This window comes from Lissotriton helveticus, chromosome 1_1, assembly GCF_964261635.1.
Source record: "Lissotriton helveticus chromosome 1_1, aLisHel1.1, whole genome shotgun sequence".
In the NCBI taxonomy this organism is placed as follows: Eukaryota; Metazoa; Chordata; class Amphibia; order Caudata; family Salamandridae; genus Lissotriton; species Lissotriton helveticus.
In genome coordinates, this window is record NC_136057.1 from 568,676,540 (window position 1) to 568,688,561 (window position 12,022).

A 12,022-nucleotide genomic window follows, 5' to 3' on the forward strand; every position below is an offset into this window, starting at 1 on the left:
TAAGTATGAATAAATTAAGAGCAATTGTTAATTTGAAGAAAGACTTATAATTTAAAGTGAGCTAGTAGTTAAGCAGCTATTTGACACTTTTGGGGCAGATTTATCGAGACATTGCACTGGTGCAAAGTCACCCAAAGTAATACAAAACATCTGAAAGCATATGATAGGTAAAGCATGGGGTACCAGCTTTACCATAACCATTAACATGTATCATGCACAACTACAAAAGGATGCAGGTGGTGCTGCACATATAATCGTCAAGATATACAGAGGCAGGCTCCCAGTTACCAATAAAGATTGGACATGGAACACAACCTGTGGTGGAATGTTCACATCTCTTCAATGCATTTGCAGGAAGCTGAAAGAGGTAGCTGCTAGATCCTCAAGGAAGCTCAGTTAGAAATGTGGATGCAGCTCACACTGGTGCCCAGAGATATAATTGGATATGTGCCCTAAATGTAATTTAACATATAGTGAGTTATGTTGTTGCACAAATAGTACATCAGTTGGTAACTGTTAATCTCCCTAAGTTTAGGGTATCTACTTGAATTGCTAATGTTGCATATGCCTTAGGAAGTCCCTTATTGGGGGCAATTAGAAATGTGGGTTGACCCTTCTGAAGTCTATCCAATGTGTGGATATAGGTAAAAAGCAGGTTTCTCTTTGAAGCCAAAATCCTTTTAATGCAGGGTATCCCAGAACACTGCTGTATGGTAGGAGTGTTCCAAGAAGTGGGGGTACCTACTGTCTCCGGGTCCAAGAGTTTCATTGTTGATATTATCAACAAGATCAGGGTGCCATAGAGTTACTGCAAGTGGGGCACTGACGGGAACACTGCTGTAGTAGTTAGTAGCAACATGCTCCTGTCATTCTTGGGGTGTGGCTATGAGTGTGGTGAAGACTATCCTAGCCCTCTCTTCTGAGGTGAAATATGATTGCAAATACATATGAAGGGGGTTAATATAATTTGTATTTCCTAATGTGATTTGGAACTGCAGACAACTCAAACATTTAACATCCACGTCATCGGAGAGCCACTGGCAAGGTCTCAGTGAGGCCACTGATTTCAACCTTCAAATGTTGTCACTTTTTTGGAGCAGGGCAAGGTTGCAAGCTGTAGCCAAAGAGGGCACCACAAGGCCGGACCCCTTCTCTGCTAAGTCACGCTGGATAAGGAATTGCTGCTGTGGAGAATATAGGGGGAACAACCTGAACTTTGGTTCAGCAGCAATGCACATTTGTCAGATTGGCTGAGTAAGTTTGTTCCAGTACACCATCAGTTCTCAGAAACACTTTGACGCCAGCCAGTAGTCCAGGATCTTAGGGTCACGTTTCACTCTAGCAGAGTCCAGCAATAGGGTCCAGAGAAGGTCGCTTTGGAAATGGTCAGCTGGACAGCTGCAGGAAAGGCCTCTGGAAGCTTGTTGTGTCCCTTCAGCTCAAAAAGGAGGTCAGCCAACTAACAGTTGGAGTAATTTATGAGGTTGTGGTTTCAAGGCAAGCAAGTCTAGCCTTCCTTCAGGTTCTTCTGATTAATCACAGTACGGGGGTGCTACCTCTATGCCCAGTGCCAAACTCCTGGCCTCTAACCAATAGGGTAACATTTTGCAGGGTTGAACCTACCTACTTTTTCAACACTTCATGTGTCCTTTACCGTAAGCTATTCCACAGTGTCATTCTCCTCCTAAAACCAACATGGCAGAACCCTTCTTCCCCTGTTGAAATTTCCATGTGCCCACCCAGAGGTGTGGCTAAGATAATGGGCAAACCCTCCCTTGGGCTCACTCCAAACCAGTTTTGGGGCAGCTCTCCCTTCCACTGGGTTTGGAGCCAGGATGACTTGTAAGACAAAGAGAAGCAGGCCTAGGTGTGAGCTACATCAACCAGTGACACGGTAAGGACCATGTGAAGCTCAGGGAGGGGCTGGGCACAACTCCACAGCTCACCCTGCTAAAGGAAGAAAAACACCTTCCCACACTTAAGCCTTGTGTCCACTGTCTGTGAGCAATCTTCATCTCACCACACCGGAGCAATTCCCCAGTCAGGTGACACTGGCAGAAAGGCACATTTGGATTAGGCAAGAAACTGCCAACTTTCTAAAAGTGTAATTTTCAAAATAGTAATATAAAATCTGACTTTATCATCAAGTTAGAATTTACATTTCTCTTCCAAAAACTTCTTGAATCATTTTTCTAGCTGCTACTAAAGTAAAATAAAGCATTGTAAGTAGTTTTAGTGGAAGGTGATATAGATGGTTTAGTTGCCAGAACATGTAAACCGTTCAAACAATCAGTGGTTAGTAGGACGCAACTACTCCTCCTTAGGGGTCTCAAGGTGCTGGTGGGCTGCCGGTCCATTGAAGGTGCTATGGATCAGTTGTAGAGCCAGGTCTTGAGGTGCAGCATGGATTGTGGCAGTGACGGTGATTGCCTGAGGTGGAGAGGCAGAGCGTGCCAGGTTTTCACTGCAAGATAGGAGAAGGATCTTCCTCCGTCTGCGATCTTGTGGATTTGTGGGACGGTAACCAGGGCCAGTTGGGCAGAAGGGCGATCTCTGGTGGGTACATGGAATGCGAGGTGGTGTTTGAGGTATGCAGGTTCCTCATCAAGTTGGGCCTTGTAGGTGTGTGTGAGGAGCTGGAAGGTGATTCTTTTGTTGACTGGAAGTCAGAGGAGGTCTCTGTGTTGGCTAGTGAAGTGGCTGCGGTGGAGGATTTTTTTAATGTATTTTTTATTTTGAGGGTTTTACATAGCTCGAACAAGACCCTTGTGGGTATAAGAGCACTTTACAAGGTAAATATCGAGGAAACATAGGCATAGAGTAAAAAACATAAAGTTCCATACAAATCAAGAATCACATAATCACAATAAGCAGAATCACATAATCACAATAAGCCTTGCAGGGTAAGTATGGAGGACACATAGGCATCAAGTAAAAACCATAAAGTTCCATACAAATCAAGAGTCACGGAAACGCAATCACCCTAGCTCAGGTGAATTTAGCCATGAGAAGAGCTTTGACTTCTTTTTTGAGGGATGTAGTAGAGGTATTCAGTCTAGTTTCAGGGGGCAGAGCGTTCCAGATCCTGGGAGCCATACCCGAGAAAGTTCGGTTGTATGTTTTCTTTTTGATGAATCTTTGTGGTTTCAGTAAAAAGTTACTGCCACTTTTGGACGCTCTGTTACCACAAGACGGCACAAATTTCTGTGCCAGATAGCTAGGAGTGTTATGATGAATGACTTTATGGGCCATGCATGCAATTTTTAGTTGGATTCTGGCTTCAAAAGGTAGCCAATTAAGGGATCTTTGGTCCGGGGATATGTGGGAGTTCCGTTTGGAGCCAGTAATAAGTCTAGCTGCTGCGTTGGTGGTAGCTCTTAGTGGGCCGTTGAGGATCTGGGAAGGCCGCAGAGAGAGACGCTCCCATATTCCACTCCTGAGCCTGTACTGCCAATTTGAAGCACTTTTCAGGCAGGAAATGCTTTCGTTTTCTCAATGTGTTCATCTGAAAGTTTGCTCATTTTGTTGCGGTGCTGATGTGTTTCTGCATATTTAGGTTTCCGTCCAGAGTCACTCCCAAAGATTTCACTGAATCGACGATAAGAGGTTGGTAGTTGAGTGCTGTTAGGTGTTTCAACCAATCTTGCATTATGCTTACTAGGGAAGGAGGAGAGATTAGGAGGAATTCTGTTTTTAACGTTTATTCAGTTTTAGATGGTTTTCACCCAGCCAGGTTTGAGTTGTGTTGAGAGATTTGATATCTTCCAGAGAATGGATCTTTAGGTATAGTTGTGTATCGTCTGCGTACATAGGATACTGTACGTTAGAGGACTTGAGAACTTCAGTGAGTGGTTCCATGAATAAATTGAAAAATGTCAGAGAGAGGGATGATCCTTGTGGGATGCCTAAGGTGACTAGGACGGGTTTGGACAGGGCCTGATTGACCTTGAATCGTTGCGATCTGTTTTGGAGAAACAAGGTGAACCAATTTAGAATGGATCCGGACAGTCCCATTCTGTGTTTCAGAAGGTCAAGTAGTTTGTCATGTTTGACGTGTCGAAGGCCGAAGAGAAGTCGAGCAAGATCAGTAGGCAGGCTTCGTTTTGGTCTAGTATCTGTGGAAAATCGTTAATTATGTGCGTCATGGCTGATTCGGTACTGTGTCCTGCACAGAAGCTGGATTGGAAATGGTTGAGCAGATTGAAGTGTTCAATATGTTTTTCAAGCTGGAGGTGTACACATTTTTCTAGGAGTTTGGCCAGGGTGGCGATAATGGATATTGGGCGGTAATTATTAAATTCTGCAGGGTCATTCGTTGGTTTCTTTAGGATGGGGATACGTGACCAGATTTGAGGATTTCTGGGATGGATCCTTGAAGGAGAGAAGTATTTTTACTCTTAGTCCAAAGAGGCAGTAGCAATGGGATGAAGTCTTTTAAGCAGTTAGCGGGAAGAGGGTCAGTGAAGTGATTGGCGGTATTCACAGCCATGAGCAATTTCAGAATATCTTCATCATGGTAAGTGTTGAAGGAGGACCAAGATGCATTATTTGTAAGGTTGAACTTTGGTGAGCTCTGGTGTGGGACTCCTGTAAGGGATGATGAAGAGTCCGTATGTGAGTCAGTATATATGATTAAATCGTTGAGTAGGTCCTTCTTTATATTTTCAGTCTTTAAAGTGAAGAATGAGGCGAACGCTTCACAGTTAGGTAGTGAGCCTATGTCGGTATGGGAGGGATGAGGTGCATCCTTTTATTGTAATTTGATTAGCTTGAAAAGATTTTTGATGCAATTCTTGGCCTGGTCTAGTTGATGACTGAAGAAGTCTGCTTTAGATCATCTGATCTTTCTATTGTAAGCGTATCTCTTCATTCTTAGTAGATTAAGGTGGTTGGCAGATGGTGGGTGTTGAGGATGAGTCTGGTGGAGACGTTCGGGATGTTCTGCAGTTTATTGATGAGTTTCTGTGTGATGCAAGTATAGAGAGCATTGCAAAATTAGATTCTGCTGCTGATGAGTGTGTGGGTGACTGTCTTTCTGGACTGAGGATCCATTTGAAATCTTTCCAAGCAGAGGTAGAGTGTGGAAGTAGGATGATGAAATGGCTTTGATATGGTGATCCTCGGTGAGCGAGGGGTCCAGGATGATGCTGAGGTTCCGTGTGTGTTCTGTGGGTGTGGGGGAGGTTCCAAGTGCTGCAGACCACCAGGAGTCGTCCCAGGCAGATGGGTTGGAGCGAATGATGAGGACTTTGGTCAGTTAAATATACATCTCCTACTTTGTAGATGCTATTTACACTGCCCTGGGTGTTTAGGATCTACCTTAGGGGTGTCTTATGTGTATTAAAGAGGTTTAGGTCTGGCAAAAATGTATTTTGCCAGTTCAAAGTGGCAGTTTATTACTGCTCACTCAGGCTTCAATAGCAGACCTCCAGGCATGTTTTACAGCTCCACTTTCTTGGTTTGCAGAATGAGTGCTGCAGGCTCACTAGTACCATTTAATTTAAAGGCCCTGGGTGCATGGTATCTCATATTTTTGGGTCTTACATGTAAATTAAATGTACCTGTGAGAGGTATGCCAATTTGATCATGTTTAAAAGGGAGAGGACACACAATTTACCACTGGTTAGCAGGAGTAACGTGCTCCCAGAGTCAGTTGGCTCATCTCCTGTGTGGCAATAAGGGACATCAAAAACTGCAAGAGGTCCTTTTCCTTGAGTGACCAGTTACAACTTGTCCCTGACGGACCTTTCCAGCGGTTTAACTCTGATTGGACTTTTATGTGTAGTTCTTTTAATAATATTTTCTTGATTTTTAGAAATTCTGTGATTTGATTGTGTTATGTTCCCGAGTTAAGTCTGTCTGCTGTGCCAAATAATAGATACTGCATTTCACAATGTTTGCACTCTAATGTGTGCTACTCACTCTGTCAGTTCTACTTATCCTATATACCTGATGCATAGTATTGTATTTATATAATTTGGTGTAGTATATGTTTAGATTTTACATACTATATGTTACCTCCCTTTGTAAAAGCTGGCTCCTATGTAAAGTTCTCTGCCACTCATTGGGGGTTGTCCATGCTGTATAAACATTTAAGTTGGTTGAGTGATATTTTGCAGATGTAATCTATAACCATGCAGGACCAATTAACCACTCTCTTGTTAGAGCTAGTAAATATAAAATAGTTCCAACAATGCTTTGAGATGTCTTTTCTCTAAAATGCCCAGATATGCTACATTGCAAATCTGTGGAGTGTAGGAAACACAGTAGCCTAGTCTTCCACAAAGAAAGCAAGTAGGATAAGACTGTGAAGCAGAAGTGTTGTACAATATGAAGGCCTCTGTGGTTAAGACTTGGCAGTATTATTTGGGTTATGATGCAATCAGTATAAGATAAAGAATGGTGCCCTGAGGTATAGTCCAGGAGCATAATCTAGTTGTGAATGACCAAATTGATGGTAGGGTAGCCTGTTCCCTGTGGGGAAGGTGAAAGTATATGAACATGTGTTGCAAGATCTTCATAGTGAAGAAGGATTTGGTGACCTGACTGAGGTAAAAGAGAGATGCCTGTGTTCATAATCTCAATAAGATTTTTCATCTTGTGTTAGAAAGTTGTTTATTAGTGGTGATAAGCAGTGACTATCACTTGTAATAAGACCATAAACACAATACAAGTTTCAGTTAGGTTCTTACTAAATTAATTGCTTGCTCAGCCCTTGGTAGCTGGCAATGAGCAGGCAGGCTTAACTGAGGAGACAGGTGTATAAAGCATTTAAAAACACCAATACATTAAATAAGTAAGACACAACACACAATAAAAATCCACCCTCAATTCATAGAAATAGAATACATTTTTATGAACATATAGACACCAAAACGACAAACATACAGGGTAGGGAACCAGACAATGGAAATTTCACAGATTTAAAGTAAAACTAGCACTAGGAAGCAAATAGCACTCAACTGGTTGAAAATGGGACATGCTGGACAAGGAAAAAGTCAAGAGTTCTTTACACTTGCTTCCAGAAGGGTTTCTTGATGCAGGAAAATGGTCCTTATCACCAGACAAAGGTTCAAATGCTCTATTTTGACTCTTGGGTCTGGGACTACAACTTCCACAATGCTCATGGTCAAACTATGGAGATTCTTTTTACAAAAGTTGCTCCAATCTTCTGCAAGAATATCTGGCACTTCTTCCTAAAGTTCCTCCTTGAGGGTTCACAGTGTCCATAACACCAATCCAGAGATCTAGAATCTCTGAAATGGTCCTTGGATGTTTGAACTACAATTCTCACAATGCACCCTGCCAAATCCTTAAAAGTCCAGTGGACGCACTCCAGGATCAGGACTTCTTGATTGAGATGATGAAGGTGAGCTTAGTTAACCTGTAGCTTGCAGGGAGTTAACGCCTTAATCCTGCTTGAAGCAAGGCAATGACCTTAGGGTTGTAGTACCAGATTGTTCAGCAGGTACAGTCCTTCAGAGTGCAGTTCTTTGGGTGCAGCAGGGCAGTCCGTTTTCTACGTGTAGTATTAGGCAGCAAATCAGAGGAACTATGCAGCTCTCCCATATTTACTCACAGTTTCTGGCCATCAAGCAGAGGGTACCCCTGACCACTAGGTTGCAGGGTGCCACAAAGGTGTATAACCACTTCCTCTAAAGTGTGGAATGTTCTTGTCTCAGGAAGCACTATTCTCTCCAAAATACAACATGGAGAAAGTCTCTCCTTTGGGGTTAGATCTGGCTAAGCCAACATACTGGTGTGGCTAAGTTTCACTAACACACCCCTTCCAACCCACTGACTAATCTAATTACCGAGGCTCCTGTATAGCTGGGGGTGCAGGAATGTGGGGGTCAGCCTGCACTAGTCTCAAATTGTCATTCTCCCACTGAAGACCAGTTTGGCTCCCCAACCTTTTCCTGTTTTTGGCTTCTGCCGCTAAAGCTCCCCACCCACCATTCCACCATTGTCTCCTGTGACAAGACACTTCACCCCTCATAAAACAGCTCTGGCTCAGCCTGGGAAAGGCTGGCCAATCAGGAAAGGGAAGCTGGAAAGCTAACGTTTGGCTTCCAGAAAGGAAAGTTTAATAACTTATTTTCTGTAATAATTATTTTAAATATAATAGTGGGAAGTATATTTTTAGGTGGCTCATGTCAATATTCAAACTTAAATGAAATATCTCAAGGTTAGCCTATGGAGCCATTCACTACTATTGCAAACTAGGGGAGACCTTAGGGGTGATTTATATGTGTAAATAAGGTCATTTTAATCTTTGGAAGTACCTTTAATTCCAAAGTCGAATTTGCATATAATTAAAATTTTAAAAGGTAGGGCAGACTTTTAAAATGATAGTGGACAACAAAGCAACGCACACTCTAGTGCAGGAAGTCGACTGGGCTTCTACACCTCCCTGCCCTAATGTCTACAAGGGATTTTTCATTACTTTGAATCCCCCTTGTCTTATTGTATACTAGGGATTTACAGGGGTTTTTCATTGCCAATTATAATTATACCTAACCATGTACTTTTAATCTTAGCCACTGGTAATCAATCATGCCATTTCACTTGTGTCACATCCCAATCCATCGTAATTGTGCACTTTTTTACTGTCTGTAATTGATTGTTTATAATGAACTCGATGGCTTTCCTCTTCTTTCCAATGTTCACTTTGACAGTAATATTACTGATCAAAGTGAAATTCTCCAAGGATAACTCTTAATACACTAAATACAAATGATTTCTGTATGAATAAATGCTTGCTTGCAAGGGAGGCATTCAAGTGATTAATAATGGAACCATCGGTTGTCATGGAAACAGCATAGTGCATGGTCACAAGGTGAGCATCATTTGAGAAAGACAGATTAGAGCCTCCTCATACTCTTTCTAATCCCATTCCTTAAGTAATGGGTAAGTGAGGACTATTCTCAACTGTTGTATAACATGGAGACTGAGGCGAAGTTCCTTTCTGATGTGGCCTTTAACTCATTGAACGCTTCAGTGATGGAGGCTGGTGCCATTGACACTAGCCGGATGTATGACGTTACAACGCATACTTTTACCACGCATACCTTTACAACGCGGTTTTTACATCGCATACCATTACAACGCATAGCGCTTTTGGGTGTTGGATAGTGAATAGTTTCATTTACTATTCCAACTCCAGTCCCCGTGGACACTAGGGAAGGTTATTGGATAGTAAATTAACCTATTCCCTATCCTAGAGCGACCCCCAGAGCAATGCGTTGTAATAGTTGGCGTTGTAAAAGTTGCGTTGTAATGGTAGTTCGTTGTAAAAGTTTCGTTGTAAAGGTTGTATACCACACTAGCCTGTCCAGCCCCCATCAGAAGGGACATTTTTCTTAATCTCCATTTCGGTAAATAACTGGGAATTGAACATTACAAATAAGTAATCATCCATATCAGACATTCATAAGAAGAGTAGACTGGTCGGGACACAACTCTTGAACCTTTACTCTAATTTCAAAACTGCTCTGCAGCAGGTACGCTTGAAGATGAAAGTTCTGCAAACGTTAATTTAAGTTAAACTGCGCTCGAGTAGAGTGCCAGTTATCTCATTATGCAGTTAAAATTAATTTGTTATGCAGAGTAAAACTTTGCAATCGAGAAGGTAAAGGTAAATCCAAAACTTCAATAAAAGAAAAAGCCAGGAAAGTAGCTAAAACTGGCGCTCATCAGTATGGTATTGAATACAATTGCCATTTATGTTCAGATGAAAATCATGTGAGATGCCTGCCGATTATGGTAACATTTAAACAACATTTACTTGTATTTCAAAAAACATTTTGGATATGAAAAATACACCAACCGCAAGCATTATATGCTAACAGTTGGTGCATCTACACATTTTTGGGAATTCCTAGTTTTCTGGCCTGAGTTGTGCCCTCAGGGCAGCACTTACTATTTTTCAAAAATTCCTAAAAATACTTAAATAATTTATAACTGTGCCTAAAATATTCCAGGACTGGAATTGTAATACTAAATACACCGGCTGGAATATTTGGGGGAAAGTTTCTCTTTCCACAAATGTTCTAGGACTGGATTCAGAATAGTAATTGTGACCTTTCAGTATCCCCCACGCCCACTGCTGCTCTAGGTGCACAGTTCTATCATTAGAACCCTAGTCCAAATTTGGAACTGGCGGCAACGAAATGTCAGCCGCTGGCTGCGGTGTTTTCTGCATGAAAATAGCCGTTATATAATAATATTATATTGGAGCAGAAAATATTCTCTATTTGCAGCAGGGACACCGTGACCTCAGAGTTAAAAGTAATCATATATTTACAATTGGTCATCCTCGAGACATACCATAATTACTTGTGCATCACAAAATGGACCTAGTGCCAAATGAAACCCGAAGTTGGCATTGCGAAGCACTTCTGAACATTTCTACTTTTAAACAGCGTCTATTCTTTTGTGATGAAATAGCCTACATCATGCTGTGCCGAAAGATACAAGCTACAGTAATAAGTTTCATAAGTGTCTAAATAACTCTTTTCCACATCCTTTTTTCAGGTTTCCTGAGATCTATAAAAAGATTAATGAGCAACCGAATGTACATTCTCTTTATTTGCCTTATGCTTTTGCAGTTCAGTGGCTTTATTGGGTTTATTACATACAAGCCAAAGTACATGGAACAGCAGTATGGACTGTCCATATCCAGGTCAAACTTCATAACTGGTAAGCATAAGTGCCTGTTGTTTGTCTCAGCAAGTACACACTGTTGATTGCGTTTTAATGAAACTGTGTTGTGGTGTGAGCTAAGGATATCCAGGAATGGAGAAGAACTGCAGATGCAATCAAAAGTGTTCCCAGCCATTTCAGGGAATTTTAAATGAAGGTCTGCACAGCTGCCTGGAACCCAAGCGTTCCACAGGAGTCTGACCAGCAATGAAGGTGTAGTACCCCTGGGTACTGTTGCTTATAACTCCAAAGAATTGCACTGTGGTGACATCTATGTATGAGATGTACCTAATGCAGAGTTAGCTACAAAGCAACACAGCTCGTTATGAAAGGGTCAACAAACGAGAGAATAACAATGAAAGCAGAAGGGGAAGACTGGAGAAGAAAACATGGGAAAAGACTGGAGGGGGAAGTTCTTTAATCTTATTTTAAAAGAATGGTCTATCACGTGAGGAAGACGGAATTAATCTGCATGCCCGTGTAAATAAGGTATCCTAGATTCTTAGCCCGCAGCCTGAGAAGGCCATTACTACATTCTCTGATTTCTGTAAGATCTTGAGAGACTATGAGACATATTGAGAAACTATGGAGATATTGTTCTTGCTTGTTTGGTACCTTAGGTTGCTGCGTTTGCCACTTTGTAAAGGACTCAATAGGTCTTGAAGGTCAAGATGGCACGCAGAGTGAGCCAGTGAAGTGTGCAGAAGGCGGGTAAATGAGTGTTTTATAAGTCTTGGGATCTTTAATCAGGCTGCTGTATGCAGGGTACTCTTCCAGGGAATGGGCGTGCCTCTGAGATGCTGGCCTGAAGACCATTGCTACCACTGGTAGGTGTGTATTTGGGCCGCAGTTTGAAGAGTCTTCAGGATCCAGGAAGGGCTTCATTGGCCAGATCTGTCCACCACTGAGGGAGCCTGGAAGCACCTCGGATGTGGATTCAGCTGACAATATTTGGAAATGGGTTGAAATCTTCACCAGAGATTTGCTTCATTATAGACAGGTACCTGACATCATTTATTTGTAAAAACGCAACATTAAACCAAGACATGTTGGTGCTGTGGTGAGTAGGTGGTAATACGAAAAGCAAACTATATGAACAACAATCAGCAAAACAGAAACGTTTCCGGGGATTGTCTAAATAGCAGGAACTTTGTGTGGCCCTCACTGTAGAGAAAGGAGATTTCCGGTTTAAGGCTACGGTGAAAAATAAGGCTGAGCTCTAATTCATGCCTTATTGACGCAGAGCACGAATAGTAATACATTGAAATTAGGGAGGAAATTGCACATGGACTGCTAGACAGAGAATATGGGTCATATG

At 42.0% G+C, this 12,022-nt stretch overlaps 1 protein-coding gene across 1 annotated transcript in view; it reads left to right on the plus strand.

Annotated features, from left to right (window-relative positions):
- LOC144813832 (solute carrier organic anion transporter family member 1C1-like) overlaps positions 1–12,022 on the plus strand; it is a 490,557-nt gene that overhangs the window by 303,858 nt on the left and 174,677 nt on the right. The window contains exon 9 of the mRNA XM_078674055.1: positions 10,537–10,701. Coding sequence (XP_078530181.1) covers positions 10,537–10,701 — 165 coding nt within the window. The remainder of the gene's footprint in view (positions 1–10,536; positions 10,702–12,022) is intronic.